The 13,156-nt window shown below is 50.6% G+C and overlaps 1 protein-coding gene across 4 annotated transcripts in view; it reads left to right on the top strand.

The window, feature by feature from the left end:
• Positions 1-2,291: 2,291 nt before the first annotated feature.
• The window catches only part of SLC24A3 (solute carrier family 24 member 3), a 463,737-nt gene continuing 452,872 nt past the window's right edge, over positions 2,292-13,156 (top strand). For 3 of the 4 annotated variants that reach the window (XM_079944036.1, XM_079944034.1, XM_079944037.1), the window contains exons 1-2: positions 2,292-2,973; positions 6,076-6,099. In XM_079944036.1, coding sequence (XP_079800162.1) covers positions 2,517-2,973; positions 6,076-6,099 — 481 coding nt within the window. In that variant the 5' untranslated portion in view covers positions 2,292-2,516. The remainder of the gene's footprint in view (positions 2,974-6,075; positions 6,100-13,156) is intronic. The other variant, XM_079944035.1, reaches the window with a different exon arrangement.

Here is a 13,156-nt window from a genome sequence, read left to right as displayed (position 1 = left end):
AGGGCCTGGAATTTTCTCCCTGAGGCTCTTTGCACAAAATGTGAGATCAAATGCAAACAGATTAAGAAATAAAAGGCAAAAGCTGCCTCGGGATTGATGAGGCTCCTGATGGTGAAAGATAAATAGCACATGAGTTATTTCAGCTCCCGTTCCTTCCAAAATTCCGTTTCCTGGGGGAGCTTCCAGAGACTGGGAGAGGGCAGGGAGGACAAAAATAACTGTTTTCCTGGGACGAGGAGCCCACGGGGGGTTCTGTCTCCCTCCTCCAGTGCTGCCAGAGGACTTGACAGCCTGCTGCCCCCAACCCTACCCCCGCCCCCCAAGCATGCCTGCTGGAGGGAGGGGGTGCTTCCCTCCTGCGTGGGGAGCCATCCCTGTGCCGGGTGAGGGACCCACCGGCCGAAGGTGCTGTCAGGCTGGGGACCGGAAGTGCCTATTTTTCTTCTCTGGGTGGTTGGCTTCTCAGGGGTCTTTGTCTCTGCTACACCCCACTTTGCTCTGAAACCTGTCAAAATGAATATGAACTAAAAATCATTACTAGGCACCCCGGGAGTGATCTCTCATCTCTCTGTCTCCCTCCCCTCCCCCAACCTTCCTCCCTTTCTTCCCATCAGTGCAGGTGCGGAGAGCATTTCCAGGGAATTGCCAACTCCTGGTTTCTCCCCTCCTCCCTCCTGCTCCCTCCCCCGACACCTCTCCCACCCCCAGATTACACAATTCCTTGTGCCTGTGGCTCATTCCCTAACCCAATTAGTTCCAGATTCCCTCTCTCACTTTTAGTTTTCCTATTTACACGAGAAAAAGCGATTTGAGTGTCTTTCCCGGTTAGTTGAATAAAGGATAGTATTCCAAACTCCTAAACTTTCCTGTCTATGTCTCTGAATGTTGACGGAGAACCACCCTCCCCCGCCTTCAGCCTGGGCAAACTTCCACGGTTTAAATCCTCCTCGGTACCTGGTAACCAACCAGAGTGGGAGTGAAGGGTCAACCACAAGGGGGTCGTAGGAGAGGTGCATCCCGGAAGACACCAGGCCGAGAAAGGAGTAAAGGAATGATACGCCCAGGAAGCGAGATCTTCCAGGCTTGTTGGGTGAAATGACCCCTCTGTGGTAAGGAAGCCACCCAGGAAGGACTGTTTTGTGCTTTGCCATCACCTGCTGTCCCCAGATGCTGTTGGGTGTCATCTGGGAGGCATGAGCCAGGAGGTCACCCACAGGTGGGAACACACTTGGACTCTGTGGGTCCTCCCAAGACCTAGGAGTGGAGAACCCTGTACAGAGCTTCCCTCCTTCCTCCTCACCTCCCGGACCATCTGCATGCAGCTAGATTTCCTGATATGACCGGACTCCACGGAGAAAGTCACCTGGATTTCAGTGATCCTCTTTTGAACAAGCCCTTCTGTTTTCAGCCCTACCTCCTCCTTGGGGCTAGATCCACCATCCCAACCAGCAGCCCAAGCCAGGTACCAGGGAGGAAGCCGGAAACCCCAGGAAGGAGGGTGGGTGTGCCTGAGACCACTAGATGTCCTCTCTGCACGGGGCACCTTCTGCAGGGCTGCAGGTGACGGCTGGAGCAGAACTGGGGGCAGAGGAGTGGGGGGATTAGGGCTCTGACCTCAGGGGTGGGGGCAGGCAGGGGCCTCCTCCCGAGGTTGGCTGGGGACCCTAGGGCCGCCTTGACCCAGGACAGGGCCAGCTGCCCACCTTCCCTCAGCCACAGCCCTGGGCTTGGTCCAGGACGATCGCGAGTGAAGTGTGAGCCCGGGCCAGAGGGGGGAGCCAGGACATCCTCAGTGAGCCAAGAGCCTCCGGGGAGTCCTGTTCCAGATCCCGAGCCGGGCGCGCAGGGGGATCCCCGCAAGGGGGCGGAGGGAAATCCAGGAGGCCCGCGGGAGGAAGCGAGCCCGGCGGCCGGGCGCGCGCACCCAAGCGCACTCGCGGCGCCCCTCTCCGGGCACAGGGTGGGGAGGGGGCCGGAGAGACCCTCGGCTCCTCTGAAAGTTTCGGGCGAACCCTTTTTCCCAGAGAGCTGCCTCTCGGCTGCGCGTGTGTCCCGAGAGGGGGCCTCCCGCGCCGGCACGAGCGCAGGACCGCGCGCGGGGCTCCCTCCCCGGCTCAGTCTCCTCCCCACGCGCCCCCTCTCCGCCGGGCTGGCCAGCGCCGCCGCGTCCCCGCCGCTGCCCCCCGCCCGCGCCCGCGCCCGAGCCCGAGCCGCCGCGTCGCCGCAGGCTGCCGCCTTGCCCCGAGCTCCCGGCGCGCTCGGCCCCGCTCGGCCCCGGCCCCGCGCGCGGACCATGGAGTAGGCGGACGGCCCCGCGACGCGCTCCCGCAGCCCGCGAGGCCGGAGCAGCCCCGGTGGCCTCGCCCGCCGGCCGCGTTGGCCCGCGGCGGGTCCTCCTCCCGCCGGTCCTCCCCGCTCCTCCTCCTCGGCTGCCGCCGCCCCCGCCTCCCGGCCGCCCCCGCCGCCCCCGCCGCGCCGCCGCCCGAGGCCGAGCGCGGACGCCGAGCGTGGGAGCCATGGAGCGCGAGGAGGACGGGGACCCCGAGCGCCGGGAGGCTGCGGCGCGGGCCGGCGGCGACAAGGAGGAGGAGGAGGAAGAGGAGGGACTGAGCGACAGCGACGACGAGGACGAAGACCGGGAGACCCGCGGCGGCCGCCAGGAGGAAGAAGAGGAGGCGGCGGCCGCCGGGCGGGAGCGCAGCGAGGACGCGCCGCCGCCGCCGCCGCCGCCGAGCGCGGAGCTGCCTCCAGCCGCCGTGCCCGCCGCGGCCGCCCGCGACCGGAGCGGCCGCCGCCCGCCGGGGCCCCAGCCGGGGCCGCTGCCCTGCCGCCCGAAGAGGATGCCGTCGCCCGACGAGGAGGAGCGCGAGCGTCGCCGGAGCCGCCGGAGGGACCTTCTGCTGAGCCAGATAGGCTTCCTGGCCCTGGTGGCGCTGCTGCTCTGGTCGCTGTCGAGCATGCAGGACCACGACGGTGAGTGCTCGCCGCCCGCCCCGAGTGGGCGCTGCGGCTCCGGCGGTGCCGGGCTCCCCGGCCGGGCCGGCGGGCGGGGGTGCCGGGCCGAGGACGCCCCCTGCCCCTCGGAGGGGCCCCGGAGGCGAGGACCACGCGGTGGGGCCGCGGCAGGCACGCTGGGCGCCTAGCTGCCCTGGGAACCCTCACCTGTGCCTCCCGGCTCTGCCCTTCCTGCCACGAGCGGGAGGGACTGGGGGCGGCGGCGGCGGCGGGGACGGTTCCCCTAAACGAGTGCCCCGTGGCCAGTAATAAAGTTGTCCTGGTGAGCTTTGGGCCCCTGTGCGCCGTGACCACCTGTGTGTACTCCTTGGCTTGTGGAGGGAGGGCTGGTTGACTGGTGAGCATACAGTTCTCGAAACCTCTCAGGCGGGATGGACCGGGTAGGAAGCTCCATCCCCGCCTTTCCAGAACAGGTGCGGGGAACTCCTGATAGGAACAAAGTGCTGGCCCCCGGCTAGGGTTTGGGACTGGTTCTCTTCCATTGACCACTCGCTGGCAAGACGGATCCCTTTTGTGGACTTGCAGCCGGGGAAGAAGCCATTAGGCTGGACTGTCCCTCATTTTGTTCACTGCTCTCAGGGTGCCCTGCGGTGGGAGCCCCCTTTACCCACAACTTTTTTCTTATTTTTGTCCTTGGCCTTTCTTGAGCTGAAATAGACCTGGTGGAGGAATGTGCTCACAACAGTTGTCCACGGTAAAGAGTTTGGACCCTGGGTGTGCAGCTGTCAAAGAAACGGAGGAAAGTCTTGGAAGAATAACTGTTGTAAAACGGTTTTATGTCCCGGCCATTCAAGTGGCACGGTTCCTGGGAAAACAGCCATGGAAATGGTCGTGAGGAAAAGCAGTCCCAGATACAGGCTTTGGTGTTAAGATAGACGGAGCTCCAATACAAGGTGTTATGAAGTGCAGAATGAAGGCATTTGGATAGTGATGGTCAAATATTTTTAAGGGTGCTATCAATTAAAATAGGGACCTCCCCCAGTTGAGTGTCTCGTGCCTGGTGGGGAAAGCAGATGGTCGGTCTTGGTCCAGGTCTTAGCCGACTTCAGCATATATGGTAAAAGGAGAGAGCCTGTCCTGGTCTTCAGTGGAGCCCTTGAGACTCCCGGGTTCTCTCCACTTCTCCTGGATCCCAGACTCTCTGGCCATGAGGACTGCCCTCAGGAAGGTGACCGTGCCGGGTGAGGGAGGCTCGACCTCTCCAAGGGCAGAGTCTGACTTGTCGAAAGCAGTTCCTGGCCGATTCTCGGAAAGAGGCTTTTCATTAACCCCCTTTTCATCTTCTCAGTTTTGATGAGTGCAAAGCCAGTCCGTACTTCATGCCACCTTTGGAAAGGGGAGTTCCAAGTCACTTACGTGCCGGCCATTTTCCTGCAGGTTGGGGTTCTCTGAGCCATCGAATTCCACCACTTTCAAGGCTACAAAAGACATTTTTCTGGATAGAGGATGTGACCCAGGTGGTTAAGTCTGTCAGTGGCAGGGGGCTGCCTGGGCCCTGGGAAAGCTGGGATGTTCGGAGGGAGGGGGTGTCAGACACTCAGCAAGCTTGAAACTTGGTGACTAGATGTCATTTGGAGATGGACAGAAATGGTCCTGGTAGGGACTCATGCACAGCCCTTTCCTCCATACCTTCCCTTGATCTGTCTTCTCCTTCCTTCCATCCACATTCTTTTTCTTTAAATTTTATTTTATTTTTCTTGGCCGCACCATGTGCTGCTCAGCATGCGGGATCTTAGTTCCCCGACCAGGGATCGAACCCGTGCCCCCTGCAGTGGAAGCACAGAGTTCTAACCACTGAACCGCCAGGGAGTCCCCATCCACATTCTCCTTCTGCCTCTCCACCCGCTCCCATAAATGTGGCGCGTGAGAAGACCCCCAGCCCAGTAACTGAAGATAACAGTGAACGTCAGTGGGGGGAGTGTGTACCATCGGGCCGGCGGATGGCATACTAGTTGTAATTCTGTCTCAGATCACCTTTTCTTCCACTAGATATTGATAATTTCATTACACGATGCACAGCAAGATTTTGCAAGGCCCAGGTTTTTCGAGATAATTTTTTAAGATACTGATTAATGTGTGTGAATCTGCAAGTGATTATTTTGCTTGAGGGGTTGCCATTCAGCATACTTAACCATGTGAATAATGACTTTTACCCCGGAAACGTGGGGGATGCTGTACTTGAGGGTCCTTCAGTATGGCTGAAGTGTTTGGAATTTAGCCTTGTATTAAAGGCACCGTGACTTGGAGAGGCCAAGTGATTCGCTTTAGGTCACACAGCAGTTGGGGAGCAGAGGAAGAAACCAACGTGAGGTGACCTGGCTCTTTGATCCCACCTGTGTCCCCTGGTATTCATGCCACCATCTGGGTGTAGCTTTGTAATATTTATATAACCACATGGGGGGGTACCTTCATAATTATCAAAGGTGATATTTTTATTTATTCACCTTGAAAACCATGCAGTGATTAAGTGTTATTTCTCAGAAGCCTCTTTTCTAACATATATTGAGTTTTCTTTTTTTTTTAAATAAAAAGGACAGTTCTTTTACCAAACCAGAATAGAGATGTGTGGAAGTTATGTTATATAATCTTGTATAACATTTCTAATTGTATGGAATCGGAGATCCCTTTCAGGACATCTAACCAAACTCAGTATAGATTCTTTCCTGCTCAGATGGGACAGGAGCATTGTTAAGCTTAAGTCAGGAAGAATTAGCGCTGGAATCAAGAAAAATGTTAATTCTCACAACAACAAAAGCAATCATAATATTAACCGGAATTTGGCAGGCTCTTAATTGTGGGCCCTGGGCTAAGTCCCCTTTCTATGCGTTGCCTCCTTGAAGCTGCAGACACTTGAGCTTCCAGTGGTGGACAAGGAAAGAAGAGCCCTCGGTGCCCTATTTAGTTGTTGTTGATGAAGATCTTGGTTTTGATCTGTTTTCAGAGCCAGTTGAAATAAGGTGTCAGATTTGCTAACGCGATTTTCTTTTATTTTTTTGCAGTGTGAATGTTGTGTTGTATGTTTTGAGTAGTTTAATAAAAGTGTTTAATTTTTCTTTGCAGTAAGAAACCTGGTCCTCTTTTTCCGTAAGTGGTGCGGACAAAGCCCAGAGGTCCTAACTTGGGAGTAATTAGAGACATCCCCTCCTAAAGGTCCCTAGGGTGGTGAATAGTGAAGAAGGACAGTCATACACAGGTACATACGTATAAATTTTGAGATACTCTTTGGCTCAGCTGCTGTTGCTACATAACAGATCACCCCCAAATAGTGGTGTAAAATGACTCTTTCATGTTTTTACTCAAGGATACTTTGTGTCAGGGACTTGGTCAGGGCCTGGTGGGGATGCCTCTGTTCCGTGATGTCTGGGGCCTCAGCTGGAGACACTGAGGGCCTGGGGGACTTGGCGGCTGGGTCTGCAGTCGTTTGGCGGCAACGTCACCACCGTGTCTGGGGTTGATGAGGGTTGTTGGCTGGACCCTCAGCTGGGCTGTCAGCCGGACACCTACGTGTGGCCTCTCCACGTGCCTTGGTTGGACTTCCCCAGAGCGTGGCAGCTGGGGTGCAGGAGAACAAGGTGGGCGTGCCTGGCATTTTTATGCGTCAGCCTCAGGTGCTGCGTAGTGCCACTGCCTCTATTTTCTGTTGGTTGGGGCGGCGACATATCAGCCCGAGTTCGAGGAGAGGGGACATTGATGCCACCACTTACTCCATGGAGGGCTGTCAGGATACAGGGTAAGGTGAGCACATGTGATGGGAGATGCTGTTGTGACCATCTTTGGAAAACCAGGATCTTAAAAGGATGATAACTTAGGAGTGATTGTAGACATTCCCCAAGATGGTAAGAGGCAAATAATACATACATACACACACACACACACACACATATACGTGTGTGTATGTATATGCGTGTATGTGCAGGTATGTGTATGTACGTATGCTTATATGTGCATATGTGTATTTATGAGTGTGCATGTGTGTATATGCGCATGTGTGTATGTGCGTATATGTACGTGTGTGTGTGTGTGTGTGTGTGTGTGTGTGTGTGTGTGTATGTGTACAATTTCTATCGAAAGACCATCCAATCATGCTGCTCGCCTTACCTGGTTGGGTCCAGAGACGACATTTGAAGAGCGGCTGCAGTGGGGATTTGAACTGCACATTTCAGTGGCAGAGCTGAGAGCTCGTATTTAGCTTTGTGGCTCCCCGCCCCTCAGAAGACCCTGACCATGACCTTTCGGTCCCTCCTGTGGCTTCCTGGGAGGGCTGGCTGGACTCTCCAGCTCTTTCTTCCCTCCCTGCCCTCCCCTGTCCGTGCATCACCACTAAGGCCTTTCTTCTGCTCCTCAGAAGGGGGATGCTTCTGGCCCTAGACCTCTAGCGCCTGCTGGTCCCACTGTTGCCACCCCAGCTAGTTCAGCCTGCATCCTTCACTTCCAGGCCCAAGAGCCTCCGGACTAGACCTGGTCCCCCACTGGCCTGTTTGCTCTCTGAACACACTCTGTTTTACCTTTGTAGCATTTTGTTGGCAATTATGTGTTTCTTTGGTTATGATTTGAGTACCATCTCCTCTTCACCAGAGTCTAAGCTCCAGGAGGTCAGGGATCCTGTGACCTTTCCTCACCTTTGTCACCCCATCACCCCACCCAGAGTAGATGCTCAAAAGGCATTTGTTAAGTACGGAAGCTGCTTTGATGTCTGAGCGACAGTACCTGTGATAAAACCTAGCGACTGCATATCAGAGGCCCACTTACAGGCGCACTGTATTTTCATGACTTCTAGTTCTGCCTCCAATCCAGCAAATTCAGTGTTGTTACCCATTTTTCATGGACTGACCCTGAGCTGAGAAAGGTGAGAGCCTCCATCAGAGCCACTTCATTAAGTGGCAGTGTTTGAATTCAAGCCTGCCTGCATCAGAGCTGCGTGCCTCTGCGTCCCTAGCCCCAGCCTAGGAGGACTCGAATAGAAAATGGGAATCACACTGCCTTTTTCAGTTGACTCGGGAGTAAGGGAGTAACAGAAGGTTGCTTTCATAGAAGCAGTATTTTAGAAAAACATTCCTTTTCAACCTTTTCTATTTTCTGCCTAAACATATATAGATGTGTCTCCTTCCTCCTGGCTTTTCTTAGCTGCTCATCAACCCAGATTTTTCTCAAAGATTTCCTCCCCTTGTGAGCCTTAAATCCTTGTGGGAAGATTTTTTTTTACCCTGGAGGGTTGGCAAAGCCAAAAGAATTGCAAAACCAGCCATTTGCTAAGGATTCCAAGGCCTGGTGGAAGTTGGCTGATAGGATAGGATTTTGGCAACGCTCTTTTTCCTTAAGGAGATTTCTCTTCCTTGAGCAAAACAATTTCAGAGGGGGAAATAACAGTATGTAGACTTTTATAATGAGGGAACTAAGGTCCGGGGAGTTCAGAAAATGTCCCTGAAGTCGCAGAGCCAATGGGTAGTCCTGCCAAGAAGGGAATTCGAGTTTTCTCGCCTCTTCCTGCCTTCAGTTTCTGTAGAGCTTATTTGGCAGTGGTTTTTGTTTCTCGTTTGCAGTGGTCTCAAACATGGTGTCCTCGTGTGGGATTTGAGAATTTCAAGGATTGAGGATTCAGTGGAAGAAGGTTTTCTGTGAGTGAAGCGGTGATGGGTATCTTTGGGCAGTTTAAACCATGGAGTCATGATTTCCCAGACTTGGATGGCATCTTCCAGACTTCCTCCTCCTGTTAGGTCTCAGTCTACCTGCTGTTCTCTCTTCATCCTCATCCCTGGGCTGGTGATGCTCTTCACTGTTGTGCGTCCTGGGGGCTTCACCCTCCCTCACTGGTCTTCCCAACCCTGCCCCCACCTTTGTAAACGGTCCCTTATGAAATTCCCTTAACAGCAGCAGTTTCTTCCCAGACCCAACTGGTGTAAGATACAGGGACCTTCTCTCCTTCATTCAGTAAACATGTGGCTGGGGTGACAGCTGTGTCTGAGACGGATACCCAGAGTATCCTCGTGGTGCTCAGACTTTAGTGGGAAGAGAGGCATTGAACGACTAATTTTCAAGAATTATGAGAAATACAACATGGCATGGAGGAGATGCTGGTGATCAGGAGAAGCTGGAACCTGGAAAATAAAGGAATTAGGTTGGTGAAGAATGGAAAACAAAAACAAACTTATAGAAAAATAGGTAAAAGAAATGGGAAGGGAATTTGCAAAACCAACCAAACAAATTGCAAATGGCCAAGAGGCACAAGTAAAAATCCTCAGCCTTGATAGTAACCAGAGATATCTAAATTTTAAAATTATGGGTTATCATTTTTCAATATCAGACTAGCAAAAATGAAAATGAAGTGTTGGCAAAGGTGCAAGGGGACCACTTCTCTCATTTACTGCAGGTGAAGATGTAAATACATTGGTACCCAGCATGGTGGGAGACTGCGGCAGGTTGATCAGGTGTTAGGCACAGACCCTCCATGAAGCCTCAACCTTTTAACGAGATCCATGTGTAGAAAGGGGAGAGGTGGGATGAGAATGCTAGTGCAGGGGTATTTGAGACTTGGATAGAAATGCAGCTTGCCTGGACCCGTCCGTGACCATGGAGCAGGTTGGTCCTGACCCTGTGACTCTAGAGCGTAGAGTTTAGCTGAGTGTTCCAGGGAACAGGGGAAGGGCCCTCGTCATTTCTGGAGCTGTCCAGACCCATACAAGTTGCTTATTCAAATGGTGAGATCAGCCATTATTCTCGCTTGTCAGTCACTCTTCATTTCTGGGAGAGGGGGAACAGATAAAGTCAGCTCATCAGTGACCTAGTTCAGGGGAATTTCGCATTGCAACTTTGTATTTTTCTTTTCATTTTTCTCTTTGTGCTTTCTGCATTGTTTGGCCTGAGCAGAAGTCATTTTCACTTTGGTGACATGAAACTGAACTTGTGAAGGACAGGAAGTAACAAACAGGTTTCTTGTGCAAAATTTTGACCTAAGAACAAAGGGCATGGGCGACCAGTAGAAAGGGGGCATCACAGTGGACATCAAGAACTCACAAGCACCATTTTTTTATATATTCTTTTTCAGATTCTTTTCCATTATAGTTTATTCCAAGATATTGAATATAATTCCCTGTGCATTACAGTGGGACCTTGTTGTTTATTTTATAAATAGTAGTCTGTATCTGTTAATCCCATACTCCTAATTTATCCCTCCCCCAGCCCGTTGCCCCTTTGATAACCATAAGTTTGTTTTCTGTGTTTGTGAGCCTGTTTCTGTTTTGTAAATAAGTTCATTTGTATCTTTTTTTTAGATTTCACATATAAGTGATATTAAATGATACTTGTCTTTCTCTGTTTGGCTTACTTCACTTAGTATGATAATCTCTGAGTCTATCCATGTTGCTGCAAATGGCATTATTTCATTCTTTTTAATGGCTGAGTAGTATTCCATTGTATATATCGACATCTTTATCCACTACTCTACTGGACATTTACGTTGTTTCCACGTCTTGGCTGTTGCAAATAGTGCTGCAGTGAACACTGGGGTGCATGTATCTTTTCGAATTAGCATTTTCTCCAGTTATATGCCCAAGAGTGGGATTGCTGGATCATAGGGTAACTCTGTTTTTAGTTTTTTTTATTAGTGCCATTTTTAAGAAAGAACATGAAATACACATTTTTGGGCATTTTGACTTCGATTACTGGTAGGACATCTAGGTGGAATATAGCTGATGATTGAAAGTCAAGATGATAAGTAGTTGCTACAGATAAAGGTCTGTGAGGTTATGCATGGGGGTGAAAATTGTACCTTTGGTTAGTTCTGTGGGTCTCAATCTTCTGTGCCTGTTGTAATCACCGGGGAACTGTAAACCTCACGTCTGGGTCCTGCCCCCCCAGGGATTGTGATGTTATGCTCCAGGGTGTAGCCTGGGCATTGGGATTTTCCTAGAACTCACACATGTGTCTTTCTTGGTTTATTCCTTTATTTTTGGTATGCAGTTTTGGGATCACACACTCATGGTGCCTCCTAAGACAGGGGGTGTGGAAATAACAAAACAAAGGTTTGAGACATTGTGGACTTGAAAATATATTAATTCTATCCCCACACTTAGAAGATCTTTAGGTTGCATCAGGGGTTTGGGTTGGAGCACATTTGCTTTAGAATTTTGAAGGCATGGCTCTTCCAGCCTCTGGTGTTGCCTCTGAGAAGTCTGACGCTGTCCTAGTTTTTAATTGTTTTGTATGAAACCTGTTTTTTCCCCTCTAAAAGCATGTGTGCTCTTTGCTTTGTTCCTGATGTTCAGTCATATCACAATTAGATGACTGTTGAGGTTCTGTTTTCACGCATTTTCCTGGGTACACTTGCTTGGTTCTTTTAATCTGGAAACTTAGTCCTTCAGGTCTGGGAACTTGTCTTTTGTTATTTCCTCCATCCTAAATTCTCTCTTTACTCTTTCTGGATTACCTATTATTTGGGTGTTTGACTTCCTGCATTGATCTTCTGATTTTCTTATCTCTTCTCTCCTGTTTCTTTCTCATCCTTTTACTCTAATTTCTTTAGGTTTTCTTAGCCATACCTTCTAATTCTTATGCTGAGCTTTTGATTTCTGCTGTCATATTTTTAAACTTCCAAGAGCTCCTTTTTCCTCTGAAAATTATTTTCAGTACCATCCTGTTCTGCCTCATCAATACAGTATAATTTCTTATATCCCAAAGTGTTTGTGTGTCTGTATGTGTGTGTGTGTGTATATATATATATATATATATATACACACACATATATATATTTATTTATTTATTTATTTTTTGCAGTACATGGGCCTCTCACTGTTGTGGCCTCTCCTGTTGCGGAGCACAGGCTCTAGGCGCGCAGGCTCAGGAGCCATGGCTCACGGGCCCAGCCACTCCGCGGCATGTGGGATCCTCCCGGACCGGGGCACGAACCCGTGTCCCCTGCATCGGCAGGCAGACTCTCAACCACTGCGCCACCAGGGAAGCCCCCCAAAGTATATTAATAGTAGTCTTCGAGGTTTTCTTTTCTTTGTATGGACTCTCTCCAAGTTGCTGTTGTCTGTTTGTTGTTATTTTTCATATTATGTGCTTTCTTCTTATGTCAAGGGATCTTTGGCCTCTACTCATATTTAAGTGAGGCCATTAACAAGAGGATTGGGAACTATGCACATAGGAGGGTCTGCTCATGGTGCCTCTGTAAGGTGATCTGACTGGGCCATGTCACTGGGCAATGCTCCTTTCTCTAGTTTTAGATCTTTATCATGGGGTGGTGAGATTTCCCAGAGGAGGGTCACCCAGTGCCCTGTCCTGTGGGCAAAGACCTGGTTACTTCCGTGAATAGAGTGGAGATGAAGTGGGGGTTGTGTGTATGTAGGGGGTCGTTCAGCAGAAACACTTCTATACTCAAGGGCAGTTGTGAGTATGAAGGAGCTGACAATTTATTTTGATACATTGCAGGACCATCCCAAGCTGCTTGAAGTCTCCCTCCCTCCCTCCTCTCCTCCCTTCCTGCCCTCCTCCTTTTCTTTCTTTTAACTCTTATGCACATGAAACTGGTAAGAATTGTTGCCTCCTGGGATGGCTAATGGTCAGGGTAGGGGGAAGGCATAGTTTTTTACCATATCCTTTTTTATTAATTGAATTTTCTGTGTAGGGATAATTGTAGACTCACTGCAGTTGTAAGAGAGAATACAAAGAGATCCCTTGTATGTTTCCTCCGATAGTAACATTCTTGCAAAACTTGAGTATAATGTCATAACCAGAGTAGCAACAGTGATGCAACCCACGAACTTTATTCAGATTTCCCGTTTCTTTTTCCAGTGCATGTGCGCCCACGTGCGTGTGTGTATTACATTCTATCCAGTTTTATCACCTGTGTAGGTTCCTGTAACCAACCCAGTCAAAATATTGGACTGATTCAACATCACAAGGATAACTTGCGTTGCCCTTTTATAACCACACACACTTCATGTACCTTTTTGTACAAAAGGAACAGTCATGTTAAGTAACTCCTATCACCTACTCCCAAAATAAAGCTAATTAGAAAATTATAACTTTAATAATTAAGGGAGAGATTGAAGACGGCAGAGGAGTAAGATGTGGAGATCACCTTTCTCCCCACAAATACATCAGAAATACACCTACGTGTGGAATAGTTCCTACAGAACACCTA

Source organism: Stenella coeruleoalba, assembly GCF_951394435.1.
Source record: "Stenella coeruleoalba genome assembly, chromosome: 15".
Lineage (NCBI taxonomy): Eukaryota > Metazoa > Chordata > Mammalia > Artiodactyla > Delphinidae > Stenella > Stenella coeruleoalba.
Note: the sequence above shows the minus strand (reverse complement) of the source record. Positions and strands in the feature narration are given on the sequence as shown.